Raw genomic sequence first — 14397 nt, 5'->3', positions numbered from 1 at the left:
GTTTTGCAGACAGCTTCATTTGTGGCTGTCCCATGCCATGTTAATATGATGAAAAATATCAGCACCACCATCAGGAGAGGGGCAGGAAGGGGTGGACAGTCACAAAAAAGATGTCCAATTATTTATGGAACGGTTTTCTATCTGAGAGGACTTAGTCCAGTTCCCAGCAGGGTTGGGGTCCAGAAAAGAGCAGCATATGCTCCTTCTCAGAGCAGGAAAAGGTTAATGAGTTTTAAATGTAATGGAGAGAACAGAGTCCTGTTGCTTGAGGCTTTTCACCCCCAGGTTGAAAAAAATACCTAGTCTAAAAACCTTTGCCTGTTCCGATGCTGCATTTTAATGCACCACAAACTATGTTTCTGTCTTGCTTGAATTCACATCTTTCATTCTGCTCAATTGTGCTGTTTAGATTTAATATACAGCCTACATAAGAAACAAACATCCTCACTCATGCACAAGTTTATGTAAAGAGCTTCTATCTAACCACCTAAGCCATAGATCTTACAGAAAAGAAAGCTCTTATTTTAAGGAGGAATGGCTAGGTGAAGAATGATCCCCTCCTCCACCTCTTAATTTTTAGGTACTTTCTACAAAGAATGACTACATACTTAGTGCTTTGACACAGCTTAAAGACAGGCAGGAGAACAGATGTGGGGTTTGCAAATACTGTGCACTAGGATTCACAAAAGAGACGAGGAAATACACCTCCCTCCTCCATCTATTTAAAAAGGGGGAACAGTGGCATGGAATGTTGCTTTTGCTGTCAAGCATGGCTGTGTCATAAGATTGGAGATTTAGAACTGAAAGGAAATTCAAGGATCACCTAGTCCAACTCTCCCATTTCAAGGATGTGAAAACTGAGACCAAGGGAGGTGAAGTGATTTAGTAGCAGCAGAGGGACTGTTGGTTCCAAATTCAGCAATCTTTCTATTGCACCATGGAGCCATTCTGTGACATCTGGTTTAATTTGCTTTTCTTTGTTACAAGGGAAAGCTCGTGGTAGAGAGTTTGGAGAAAGAATTATACAGAAAATGACTAAAAATAAAAGGCATCACAAAACCAAATAGAAACAACAAAGTGATACATAGATTATTCTGATTAATAAAATAGATAGGGAATAGACCGGTGGCTTCATTAATAAAGAATACTCTTTCAACTGATGTAAATTGGTGTCTTCTCTGCAACTTAATGGTCTTAGAGAATTGTCAAGGACACAGAGTGATTTACCCAGGGCCACACAGCCAGAATATTAGGCTGAGGATTTTAAACTAGGTCTTCCTGGTTCTATCTACCACTTTCTATCTTCCACAACACAATACCTCTCTATATCAATTAACAAAAATGTGGAACAACTTGAAAAAAAAATACCCAGAATGCTGAAGAAAATTATTTCCTTCATAAATACATGTACTCTTCAATAGCATAAAACAGTGGTTCTCAACCTTTCTAATGCCTTGACCCCGCAATACAGTTCCTCATGTTGCAGTGACCCCACACCAAAAAATTATTTTGGTGGCTACTTCAAAACTGTAATTTTGCTAGAGTTATGATTCGGAATGTAAATACCTGATATGCATTATGTATTCTCATTGCTACAAATTGAGAGGTTGAGAACTGCTGGCATAAAAAGATCACTTATGATTGACTCACGACATGGAGGATATTCTTCTTAGGGTAGTTATAGAAGAAAAAAAGAAAGCATGGATAGAACAGAACTTTTGACTTGATTTGCACAAACTGATTTGGATGGTGAATCATTAGATCATTGTACTTTGTCCATTCTTCACTCATGACCCTTCAGAAAGCACTGAATCTGATGTCATGTCCAAGATTTGATGTAGAAATCAGGAGCAAGAAAGGCTAGCTTCCTTAAGATGGCATTGACTAATCATTATGGAACCTATTATGGGAGATTATGAGTCCACATATCTTCATCTATGTTCTAAGGGCTACAGAAAACCTCATCCTAGAAGTCTTCCCACTTTTGTTCACTGCAGGAAAGGGGGATGGGGAAATTTCTTGTGATGATCTCAGCAGCTGCCATGATGCTGGGTAGGTGCCTTCACCATATACAGTGGCATGCCCAGTGTTAGCTAGAAGTAACAGGTGATGCCGATCTTTCTGATCTAGGGGAATGGTGGATTTAAAAAGAGATTGGCTCTTCTACCTTCTCAATCATCCCAATTTTTTCTCTGCTGGAAAGAAGGTCCCCATAGCTCATCTCTCAGTTTCTATGGTGCATTTTGTTTGTCAAATTTGAGTCTACCTGGATGCGTTTGTGTGTATGTGTGTATGGGGTGCTGGAGCTAATCTAGAGGTATAGTCATCCTCTGGCCATAGCTAAGGGCCTGCTCTGTGGCTGCTTTGCCTCATAGCCCCTCCCTTTATGATTTATCAATGATTCCCTCTTCTGTGGTTGTATTGGTAAAGAAGGAGTACAAGGTGGTAAGAGGAAAAGAAAAGCAAATACCAACCACCACTGCACTTCAAGAAAGAGAAATGGCACACACCTTTGGTTTTCTTCATCACTTCTGGGAGGAAGACATAATTAACAAACCCAAGAGGGCCTGAAATAGGATTTTCAATTCAGACCATCAGAAGGCCAGTGCCAAACATTCAGTCTAACCCACGATGGACTTTATATCCCTTTTATCTCAGTAGTTGACTCGAGTTCCAGATTCAACTATAGGATATCCTTGTCTCTGGGAGGATGAAATGTGCAGGCGCAGGGATCTGGGTTGAGAGGAGAGTATGGTGGTCTGGTCCCTTTCTCTCTCTCAACCTTTTAAATAACTGCACTCAGTTAGACTCCCTATTCAGGATTTCCTCCAAAGCAGGCCCCACCAGCAACTCTATTCTAGTGGACAGGAAAGGCCAAAGGAGGAGAGGGTTAGAGAGATGGAAACCTCCAGGGCCAGGCTGGCGGGGTAGGCTAGGGAAAGGGAGCGGCCTTTGGACGGCTGGAATATCTGCAGCTTCTCTCTGCTTGGGGTGTGGGGAAAGCCACTCATGGGAAGATAACTTATCTTATATATATTGGATATGTATCTGATCCCTACTGCGGGGATCCGGTCCCAAACTGGATCTAAGGGCCACACTTCTGTCTCTAGGCTGGAAGAAGAGAAAGAACAGTCTGAACTGCCTACCAAAGCAGCCCAGAGCTGGCAAGAACAGAGTGGGAGGTGGTGGAGGTGGGGGGAGGTGGTAGGGGTTTCAGAACCTTTCCGACCCACCCCTGGTCTTTGGGGAGACTCCTCTCCTCCCCCAAGTTCCCAAATAATTTTTAGAATCCGCATCTCTCTAGCCTGAGCTCCCGCCAGACGCCGCAGTTTGCAAAGACTCTCGCCCCCGCGCCATTCCCAGCCCCTCAACTCACACCCGGGGCTGGGCTTCTGATCCCTGCAGGGTCTTCTCCCACACCCCTACTACTCGGGCTACCCAGCTATCGCCAGCGCGGTGCTTTCTGCGATCTGCTCTCGGAGCTCCGCCCCCTCCAAGCCGCCGCCGGCGCCGCGATCTCCGCTGCAGCAAAGCTTGGGGCTCCCCCACACACACCTCTCTTTCCGTCTTCTCCACCCCCACACTCCCCAGGAATCATAGACAAGCAGGCAGAGGTGCCCGGGGAGGGTCAGAGCTCCTGGCAGCTCTGGAAGAAGTTCCTAACACTGACCCCTCCCCCCCTTGTCTTTCCCCTTCCCCCCACCCCACTCTTTCTGCGGCCCGGATCCCGCACAGTCTTAAAAGTTACAAGCAAGTAACACACTAAACTCAGTCCCCAACCCCCCACCCGACCCTCCTCTTCTTCAACCACTGTGCCCAAGAGATGACCTCGACCCGACGGGAAGGCGAGGAAAGGGGCTTTGTGAACCAGGACGTCGCCGCAGCGCCCACTCTGGCCCGGCTCGGCCTGGCCCGACCCGGCCCGGCTCTCTGTTCTCCAGGTGCGGAGGAGAAAGCTGAGCGGAACCAGGGGGAAGGGGGTGGTGGTAGTGGTGAAGAAGAGTCCATCCTAATCCCGCACCAAGGCAAGGGGAAGAAGGAAGGAAGCTGCCAGCAAATAAAAGGTTAAGTCCAGCGATCTGGGCAGGCTGCTCGGATCTCGGTTACCCCCACCCCCAAAGCACGTGCAAGTCCGGGGGCCAGGAGCGGGGCCGGCTAGCTTACCTGTTGGAGGTAGAGGAAGGCAGGCGGGCAGGGCACTGAATGCGGAAGCATGCTGCCGGAGTTGGACAGCAGGAGGCAGCCCGAGTTCGCCATGGAGCACAGCATGGGGCAGCAGATGGGCGCCCGGCTCCGAGGAGGCAGTTCGGGGCTCCTCTCGCACCCTCTGCTCTGTCCCTCTGGGTGTTCGAACGAGCGGGAGTGTTTCCCTGGCTCCCTCCCTCTTTCTCTCCTCCTCCTCCTCTTCCTCCTCTTCGGGCCCTCCCCTCCCCCTCGTGGCGCTGTTTAAGGGGGAGGCATCAAAGCAGCGCGCCTCTGCCCGGTTCTCCCCCAGCCAGGGCGGGGAATGATGGAGAGCGAAAGGGAGATGGAAAGGGAAGACGAGAGGGAGAGGGAGAAGGAGGAGAGATACAGACACAGACAAGGAGAGACACAAACGGGGAGAGACAGACACACGGAGAGACACACGGAGAGAGTGAGAGAGAAAATGAATATCACTTTGGAGCCATCAGAGGCGGGTAGGCAGAGTGCGAGTGTGTGCGCGGCGCGCGTGTCTGTGTAAGGCAAGCGGTGGGAGGGGGAGTCCCTGGCGTACTCCAACATCAAACAGAGCCCCGTATAAAAGGAAGAGAATCCAGAATGACAGCACAACAGCTGATCCCACACTTAACCCTTTGTCAGCCGGAGTTCTTTTGCAGCCAGTTCTCACACCCTTCCTTCTTAGTCTCCTCCCTGTTCTCCCTCCGTTTTTCCCAGTGGATCCCCGGCTGTTTCTGCATTTAAAATTTTTTGATATTTAAAAATCCCCCTTGGTTCTGGCACTGGGGGAGAGTGTTCTCATCATGGGAAGGCACTACACTGGCTTTGCGGGTAGGGAGGCGATTGGCCCTGGGTGCTCAGATAGGAACTATATTAAGGGAAACCAGCTCAGTGACAGGGAGTTTCAGTGATGTAATGAGGGCACCTACGCAAAGGCTTCCTCACGGTTAAAAGCTTCTCTAGGCTATTCAGGGCTTGGAAATCCAACCAAAACCTCTGGCTGTGCTTCTTTGGTTTCCCTGTATCTTGAATTCTAATCTCTGGAAGAATATAGGGTAGGCCATGCATACATGTGCATATACCACCTAATAACTACACTGCCGCAACTCTTCAGATGCACAAAATCTAGATGAACATGTAAATTTGGCCACATTCCAGTCCATCTTCACCTGAACACATCAGGTAGGTGTGCATAGCCACTCTGAGACATACAACATCATGTGGAGTAGCACCTGGCCATGCACACACTGCGCAGGCTACACCATCTCCATAGGCACTTCTCCCCTCATATTGGCATATGTAAGGGAACACACATTATTTATCTGGTTTCATATCAAGCAGCACTGCACAAAACCAGGCACATGTCTTATCTATCAGCTGGGTACCTGTCTGCCCATATAGAGATGAAGAATTACAGGAATACAAAGGGTTTACCCTGTTCTTAGTTGACCTTCCTTGAACTTGGCAGAGTTTAAGGTGACTGTCATCTTTACCACTGGCTGGAAGACAAACTGTGACTAGAGGGTGATTTTCTAAAGCTATAAGTTCATGCCAACATGGAATAAGGCAGTCTAAACAATTCAGGTACCAATTTTTGATATCTCCCTTCCCTAAAGCAGTGCAGTTTAATCCTCTTCTAGCTGGTAATCTAAGTGTTCCTCTGAGCTTCCATTCCTTCCCCTTTTCCCCCATAATATTAAAAGTCATGTTTTGGGGCCCCAGTTTAGTTAAAATCAGAGAATGGAACTAGATGTCTCTGAGCTTACCTAGGTAGAAAATGGTAGAATGGGACTAAATGCTGGATCTTCTACCTCTAAGTACAGTGCTTTTTTCTAATAATCACTTTTATTAGGCCCATGGGACATAAATTGTGGGTATAGAGTTTTACAAAGCCAGAACTTGCAAAAGGACCAGATGCTGGAGGGATTGTTTAGATGATAGCACAATTATAAGTTGGAAGATACCTAATTTATATCTCTTGTCATTGCATTTTCCTGGCCTGTGGCACTAGAGGGCTTTCATGAATTCAATTTTGCCTGTCCATAGTCCTGTTATTGCCCTCTTCCTCATGATTTTTGCTCTTGCCCTAGAGAAGCCAAGTGGTTTCCCTCTTTTAAAAAAATCAGTAAAGTCTTGTAACCAAAAAGGACCTTAGAGATAATTTAATATCTTCATTCTTTAAATCCCTTGTTTATCAAGAAGTCTTTCCTGATAATCGTGGAATGTAAACACCTACCTTATTGTAACAGCTCAAAGCTCAAAACAATTCCATTTTTAAAAAACAACTTGTAGTAGAGAGCCAGCCTCAAAGCCAAGAGGACCTTCATTTAAGACCCACGTCTAAAACATGTTAGCTGTTGTGACCTTGTACAAGTCATCTGGATTTGAGGGTTCAATATGTACACAAATAAATATAATTTAAGGTAGACTGTGATGGAAAAGAAGGAAAGATCCAGACTCAAATCTCGAGGAAAATTTGAGAAAGAAGAAAAATATTCAATCCTGGTAACTGGGAAAGGCTTTATGGAGAAAGTAGGGAAAATATAAAATATTCAGAAAAAAGTTAAGTAAAGCATTTGTCTGTAAAGTTTCTGTAAGAGAGGGAGGGACTGTGTCTATAAGTTGCCCCAAATGAATGAAACTTAGAGGCCCCAGAATGTGAAGTCACACAGATCTCTCTTCATATTGCTCTCTGAAGAAGAGGCACTAGGTGGGTAAGAACAGACACCAGGTTTTAAGTTTCAGGATGCTACAAGCTCTGGCTGTTTCTAACTTCATTGATTCTATTCACTTCACATTTCCTAAGCCCTTACTATGAGCATAAGCACTGCTTTAGTGTCATAATTACAAAAATCAGACCTGAAAAGGACCAGAGATCATATTACTTCCTAGTTTTACAACTGAGAAAACTGAGGCCCAAAGAGAAGCAACTTAGTCAATGTTTTATGTCCAAGACTTGAAACTGATTTCTTCTGACTCCAAATTCAATACTGTTCTTGCTATAAGATCTGGAGATAAAAATCTAGATTTGACAAGACTGGGATCTCTAAGAGCTTAACATTCTTATTGGCAGTAAAGGTTGGGGGTGGGAATGGGACAGTTGGGAGAAAAGTAATTCCTGGAAGAGACTCTTAGATGTCTCATTCTGATGTAGAAATCCAAATTGGGATGCTATTGCTGTACCCATAAAAACCAACAACATTAAAGGCAAAAGTCTTATCCTTCTCTTCCAACAGCTGGTGGTGGGAGTAGGGGAGATGGGATAAGAGTGGCCTCAGGAGGCAAATGGAATAGTAGCATAAGGTTTTCCAGATCTCTCTGGATGTACTCTTGGGAGTAGTTAATAAGTATTTATTGGCGCCTCCAAAGAGACTGAGCAACTTCTTTCCTCCCTAGAGGTTGTCTTCATGAGCCAGAGTGGGTGGCAGTGGAATCATGAGTAGAGGAAGTCAATATTTCTGGTATCTGCTACTAGGGGGAAGAGAAGCTATTAGTTGGTAAAAGCTGTCAATCTCATATTAATATTTGCTACTTCAAAAAAAAAAAGCCAAGGAAAAAATATCCCATTCACCCTGAATCTGAAAGGGGACTTGTTAGGGAGGTAAGAACTGAGTTGTAATTATTTCTGTGCTCCTGGGCACCACTATAAATATCTAGCAAGGGAGGCATCTCCAAAGACTCAGATGGTTCTACAGCTTTTGAGATCTTCATGATCTTGACTAATTTCTCATGTCCTGTTCACTTTCTTTGAATAGGATCCTTCCTACTAGGTGGATCTTACCCTCCAAGAAAAGATGCCTGCTTAGTACTTTACTTTTCTTGGGTCTACATACTTACTATCTTTCTTGGGTTCATTTACTTGGAAAGAGGCTAGCATAAATTTGGAAGCCAGAGTGCTTATCCTTGGTTGGTCATATAACTAATAAACAATTCCATAGTCTGAGTTACACTGGGCAATTTAGAGCCTCTGTAAAATGCGTTTATGGAAATTTCTATTAATGATATAAAGGAAAGTTGTAGGAGCAAGTTGAGCTTGTCAGCTTACCTTCAAGATACCCAAACTATTTTTTCCAACCCAGACTAGCCCCTTGGAGGACCCAAGAATAGTGCAAAATAAAAGCTCATTTGAAGTTTTATGGCTCAGTAGTGGCTTTTCCATTATTGATCAAGACCAGGGAAGCTTCCTAGCTGGGCCATGCCTAAGTATTCTTGAGCTTGTGGCAAGATTGCATTCTTGGCATGCCTCTTAATAGTTAGTTTCCATTCTTGGTATGTTAGTTCCATTAATTGAAAAACAGATTTAAGGCTAAGTTAACGTACTTATTTTTAAATTTCCAGGTTTAGGAGTATTCCCCATGAACTTAGCACATGACTGTGGATACACTGACCATACTCAGTACTGCTGTCTACTATGGAGGGAGAGAGGATACATCCAAAACTAAAATGAAGCCTTTGTTCTTGCTTCAGAGCTCAGCCTTGCTCTCTCTCACTCCCCTTCCACTTTATATCTCCATTTCTTCTTTGAAGTGTCTCACCAAGAACACCTGCTAAGAAATAGGCTGACCTACCTAAAGTCAAGTCAGGACCAGGGATGACTTCACCAGTTTCAGGCTGCTTAACTGTTCTAAACACCACTACATTCTATAAATATATCCAGCTCCATGCTTTCAATGGTGTCTTTGATACCCCTGTAACCCACTCCAGGATATTTACTTGGCCAAGAGTTGGCCAAGATTCCAAGAAGAATATGGGGGTTTAGAAGGCCAGCTGTATACAAGGTCACTGAAGTAGTAAGCTATTAAGGTCAAGGACAAAGAGAGCAACTCCAGAAGAATAATCTACAATAGGTACACATGTGTCTCTATAAGGGCAGAAAAAGAAGTAGGAAGATCCTTGGTCTAACATGTAAGAAAAATGATGTAGAGAATATAGATGGCAACATGGAAACAATGGAAAATCTTTGTTAATCGACTAGGAGAACCTATGTACTTGATTTCTAAGTAAATGCATCCCCATTTCCTAAAAGTTAGAGAGCTAGGTCTATAGCTGGGACAGAACTTCTGCACCCTCTTAGAAAAAGATATATTATAGTCACTGAAAGGGGCATTAGGTTGGAGATGATAGCTTTCTTTTTAGTCTTCAAAAGCTACACGATTAAGTTTCAGTGGAGGATACTTCCCACTCCTGAGTCTTCTAATCAAAGCAAAGGAATGGGTAATAGAAAAACCAAATGTTATGGAGAGGACATATAGAAAGGACTCAGAAGGCTCAAACATGCTTAACTAAATGTTACTTTTGGCTATCAAAATATAATAAGGGGGAAAAAGAAGTTGCTTCAAATCCTGGAACCCCACCAGAAATGACTAAGAGATTTTTTTGGTAGAAGCATGGAAAAAGTACAGAGACCAACCCAGTTTGTGGGTGGCAGGCACCCATAAGTTAGCATAAAGGGAACCCTGTCCATCCATTAGAGCAAGTTCTCCAGTCCCAGTGGAGACTGCAGCAAAAGTGAAAAATAAGTTTATTTATCTGTTTAATTAAGAGCTGTTTGCCAGCCTCACAGATTCAGGTCCATCCGTCTCACTTACAACCACGTCCCAGCAAAATTAAACATAATAAATATAGGGAGACTGAAAGCAAAGGGCACATGTGAGATATATGAGCAAAGCCAGAAGTTGCACAGGGTTGCACATCTTTCCTTTGCAAGTGCCTCACCCCTATGGGACCGTAAGCCAGCTGAGCTTTTGGAGAGAGGGGGTGCTAGATCTGATAGACTTAAAAAATGCTCAGCACTGTTCCTCATTGTTATTTATTTTAAAGGAATCCTCAGGATTTCTCTCTTCTCTTTTTTCATAGAAGGGAAGAGAGCTTGATACAAAGTAAAAGAAACATCTAGAGCTGACCATTTTCTGGAATGATATACTTCAAACCTTGAAATTTCTCAGTGGCTTCCTATTGCAACCAAAAAGACTGGCTCCAGGCACAGAGAGCATCTGGCCTGCCAGATACTGGTAAAACAATCAGTTGTGTCTTTCCTTTAGCTCCTTTGAAGCTTCAGTTCAGGGTGCTTAGCCCCAAATCCACATAAGATGATAGGACAGGAGAAACCAAGGCCAGGGCAGATCCCCCTCGCCAGTTATGCTCTAAAAATTTAATTTCATACCAGATGATTGAAGTTTATGAGGCTAAGAGCTGAATGCTGTGAAAGAATATTACCACTGAAACTAGGGTGGGTCAACTTGGGCCTTGCCCCATGGTGTTGAAAGCACTTGCAGTCCTTGAGTAGAAAAAACAGAACTTACTATCTAGTAAGAAATAAAAATAGTTAAAGTAGGAAGTTACCAGATGGCTGTATCCCATATCTTTCTCCCTCAATGCCCTGTCATATCTTAGGACTCTGCCCACAAGATTCTTGTTTAAAAAATTGATTTGAATGTGCTATTTTCCCCAGGAATGATAGTTTTCACTTTATGTTTTTTAACCCTTTAAATGGTTTCCCCATATATATTATTTCAGTTTCTCACACTATAACTATTAGGATGGGAAGGAGAACAAGGGAAGGGGAACAAGCATTTTTATTAAACATCTACTATGTGTCATGCACTGTTATCTCAAATGTTTCTTGGAAAGATAAGTAATAGGATACTCTTTTTGAAAATAAAGAAACTGAGGCATAGAGAGGCAAAGAGACTTAATTGCCCCAAGTTAGAAAGTTAGCAGCAGAGTCAGGATAACATGGGTTTCCTGACACCTAGTACTTTTTTCTCAAGGTACTCCTGCTTCCTGCCTTGTGCCAATTCTATCTCTGTTTGTCTTTCACTTCTAAACAGTGTCCTTAAATGTCATTGACTTCAAACTAACATTGCCAGATTTGCTATCATTTACAACAGATAATGTATTTATTTAATGTAGCTACTTTTCAGTTTTCCTAGGAATGATCATGATCTCTTTCTTTCTCATTAGACAAGAAATTGGGAGAAATCTATAGGACAGAGCCATAAACAGAAATAGGAACTGTGATTGGATTGTATGCAATCTTAATGGCTCTTTGCCTTTCATGATCCCATCTTCCTATGCAAAAAGGGGACTGACAGGTCTTTTTCAAGAAGTGTATTTGTTTCTCATTTTTGTCCCAGCATCAAAACCACCAATTGATTGATGAAGAGTCTTGAGAGATAGATTTGAAAAGGAAAGGTTTGGGGGAAGTACTGAGTGGCCAATATATTTATTTATTCAGTTGTAAAGCTATGTCCAATTTCTGGCTGGATCTCCAATGCAGGTATAGTTAATAGTCTTTGTTTATGCCCAGACTGGGCAGGCATTGCAGTGATCCTTGCCTGTCAGGACTAAGGGGCCCTGACAGAAGTGCTGGGCATGGGGAAGGTTGGCCTATTTACTCATAACCATTGACTCCATCCAGTTGTCTGAGGCTTTAATTTTTGAGTATTGCATTTGGATGGGAAGAAGTAGTTTAAAATTTGGATGGGAAGAGGTAGTTTAAAAATAATTGCTCATATTTGGCCTTTAGTACTCCTGGGGTTTGTATGGACACATATGTTTGCTCCAGTGAGGTGGGGATAGGAGAATAAGAGATGAGGAAAGTGGTAGAAATGAGAAAGAATTTGTAGAATCACAGAATTTGGAATCAGAAGGGACCTTCAAAGTCATCTAATTTGAGCATCCATCTTCAATTTACAAATAAGGAAACAAGTCCAGAGGTTGAAGTGACTTACTTAAGGCCACACAGAAAGAATCAGCAGTAGGCCTAAATACTAGGCCCTCTAAATCTTGATATCAGTATTCTTTTGTATTACTATATTCCCCCTTATTGCGTCATAGTCTTAGAAGAGGACTTGAAAAGGGCAGGGCTTCAAGATCAAATTGTCCAGCCCTCTGTCTTTAAGCAAGTCTAAGCTACTTGTGACAGTTATATATTCTGTTCTTAAAGATCTCCAGGGGAAGAGACTGATTCCACTTGGGAATCTATTCCAGTGTTTTATCACCCCGGAAGTCAAGAAATTCTTCCTTCTGCCCAGCTCCAATCTTGCCTGTCTTAATTTGATTTAACGGGAGGAAGCTTGAGGACAGTTACAAGGGAGACCTTGAGGAAGGAAGATAAGTTGGATTTTATTGTCCTATCACTTATGGAGGTTTGTAGGATAAGCCTCTCTTCCCCAAAACATTATCTCTTAGGAAGTTAGCAGAAGCCCCAACATTTAGAAGACTTACTACTGAGATAGCCTGAAAAATACCTTGAAGAGAATAATAAGTAAAATGTTAATTAAATGATAATTTAATATGGTCCTTCCCATTGGGGTTGTTGTGAAGATGTGTCAGGATCAGAAAGGACTGCAAGGAAACACTGAGCACACAGATTAGCTTCTAAGAGGGATGAACTTTACAACTCCTAAGAAAAAAGTCTTTGGACTGGGATCAACATCATTGTTTTATGCACAAACAGAAAGGGAGCCTCAACTGTCATCATGTCAAGAGATAGCAAAAAAAAAAAGATGGAATAAGACTCTTTCCAGTACATACCTTTATTCTCCCCATATCTTGTTTTTAAAACCAGTACTAGAATCTTTTGGTGCTACCTCTTTTTTCTATAAGTTCCTATAAAACTTTTCTTTACGAGTTAGAAACTGTCTTTTGAATGAACGAAGGAAAGAACGAAAAAAAGAAACATTTATTCTGTCCTTTATTACGTGCCAGGCATCATGCTAAGTGGAAAGTGGAGACCCAGGCAGGATGTTTTGACTAGGAAGTCACAGGGATGGTGAATGTAGTAAAAAGGCGGTGAACTGATATTCCCTTTCCTTTGTATAATCATGTATAATCCAATGTATAATCATAAAAGGGAAGAGAGAATATAGAAGATACAATTGTACCACAGTGAGAAATAGCAATAGGTAAGGGAGTTCTTGGGCACAGAGGAGGTATGAAGGCCAAATCTCAGGAGTTAAATGAGAATCTCTGGCTAAGAAAACTTTTTGCAGCTCCAATCCTAGCACTTAACTTGTTAACAAGGAACCTGAGGTCTCCAAAATATAGAACACAAGGGGATTGGCATTGTGTTCTTCCCTACCCCTTTGTGTCCCCTGAAGCCAGAGCAACAACTCATTAAAAGCTCATTAGGATCCTGACTCAAAGTCCCAGAATGACAATGTTGTCCAGGCAAAGCACACCACCCTGGAGAGTCAGGAGCCTCAAAGTTGGGCAGCTTGAGCTAATGCTATAGACAACAGATGGGGAGACTGGACAGGGAGGAAGCCTAGGGGAAGAGTTTCTCCAATTAACCCCTTACTGAAAGATGGGTATGTTCCTGGGATTGTACCTTCTTTAGTGGTGTGAGACAAACTTGTCTGTCAGTAAGAAAAGGTGCAGATATTAAGCATTAAATTTCATTACCTGGAATATGTTCAGTGTCAAAATATGAGTCTATAAAGGACTTCTTAGTTTGAGGAAGCTGACTCACAAGGGAGATGTTTAGCATGTATATATATATTATATATATATATATATGGAGAAGATTCTTAACCTGGTGTCTATGAACTTAAAAAACTGATAAATGGAAATTAATACAATTGTTTTCTTTTTTAAACCTTGTGGGTTTATTTTATTTTTAAAATATATTCCAAGGTGTCTGTAGGTTTCACTAGACTGCTAATAGGGTCCATGTCACAAAAGTTTAATATCCTCTAGAGATGAGTTAGAATAAGGAGGGCCTAGGTAAGGCCACTTGGGATGCTTCCAGTTAACCTCCTAAACCCAAGCTCTGTATACACCAAGGTAGCTTTACAAGTTGCTGTGTATTGGCTAAATGGATACCACAGATTTGATTTTCCATGTCTTTTAAGGAGGCAGCTAGTTGGTGGTACATTTAAAAAAATTAGCATCTACCTTACTCTAAACTGGCATCAGGGTCCAGTGTTGTGTGGCACAGAAAATGACTCTCACTTTCCAAGGCATGAGGTTTCTGAGAATACACTGGCAAGGAGGTTTAGAGAAATTTGGCAGCAAGCTAGGGGCTCTGTGCTGCTCTTAGCTTTTCCCTGCTTCTCTTCCTGCTGAGGGCTGCAGCATTAGGACAAGGGGAGCCTTCTGTTCCTTTGCTTACTTTCCTGAGATGCTATGACTTTTGATTCCTGGTTGATTAATATACAGCTGACAGAGACTGTATTTAAGGCAGCTTTAATT

General features: G+C 42.7%; 1 protein-coding gene across 22 annotated transcripts in view; it reads right to left on the bottom strand.

The window, feature by feature from the left end:
* RBFOX3 (RNA binding fox-1 homolog 3) overlaps positions 1-14397 on the bottom strand; it is a 1135878-nt gene that overhangs the window by 199861 nt on the left and 921620 nt on the right. For 3 of the 22 annotated variants that reach the window (XM_056814228.1, XM_007482916.2, XM_007482919.3), the window contains exon 1: positions 4165-13675. The exons of 8 other annotated variants lie outside the window; for them this stretch is intronic. In XM_056814228.1, the coding sequence (XP_056670206.1) occupies positions 4165-4269 (105 nt within the window). In that variant the 5' untranslated portion in view covers positions 4270-13675. Of the gene's footprint in view, positions 1-4164; positions 13680-14397 lie in introns of those variants that run through there. 11 more of the 22 variants (XM_007482922.3, XM_056814232.1, XM_007482917.3 and 8 more) reach the window with 6 other exon arrangements.

The sequence above is a fragment of the Monodelphis domestica genome, chromosome 2 (assembly GCF_027887165.1).
Source record: "Monodelphis domestica isolate mMonDom1 chromosome 2, mMonDom1.pri, whole genome shotgun sequence".
NCBI classification, from domain to species: Eukaryota; Metazoa; Chordata; class Mammalia; order Didelphimorphia; family Didelphidae; genus Monodelphis; species Monodelphis domestica.
Note: the sequence above shows the minus strand (reverse complement) of the source record. Positions and strands in the feature narration are given on the sequence as shown.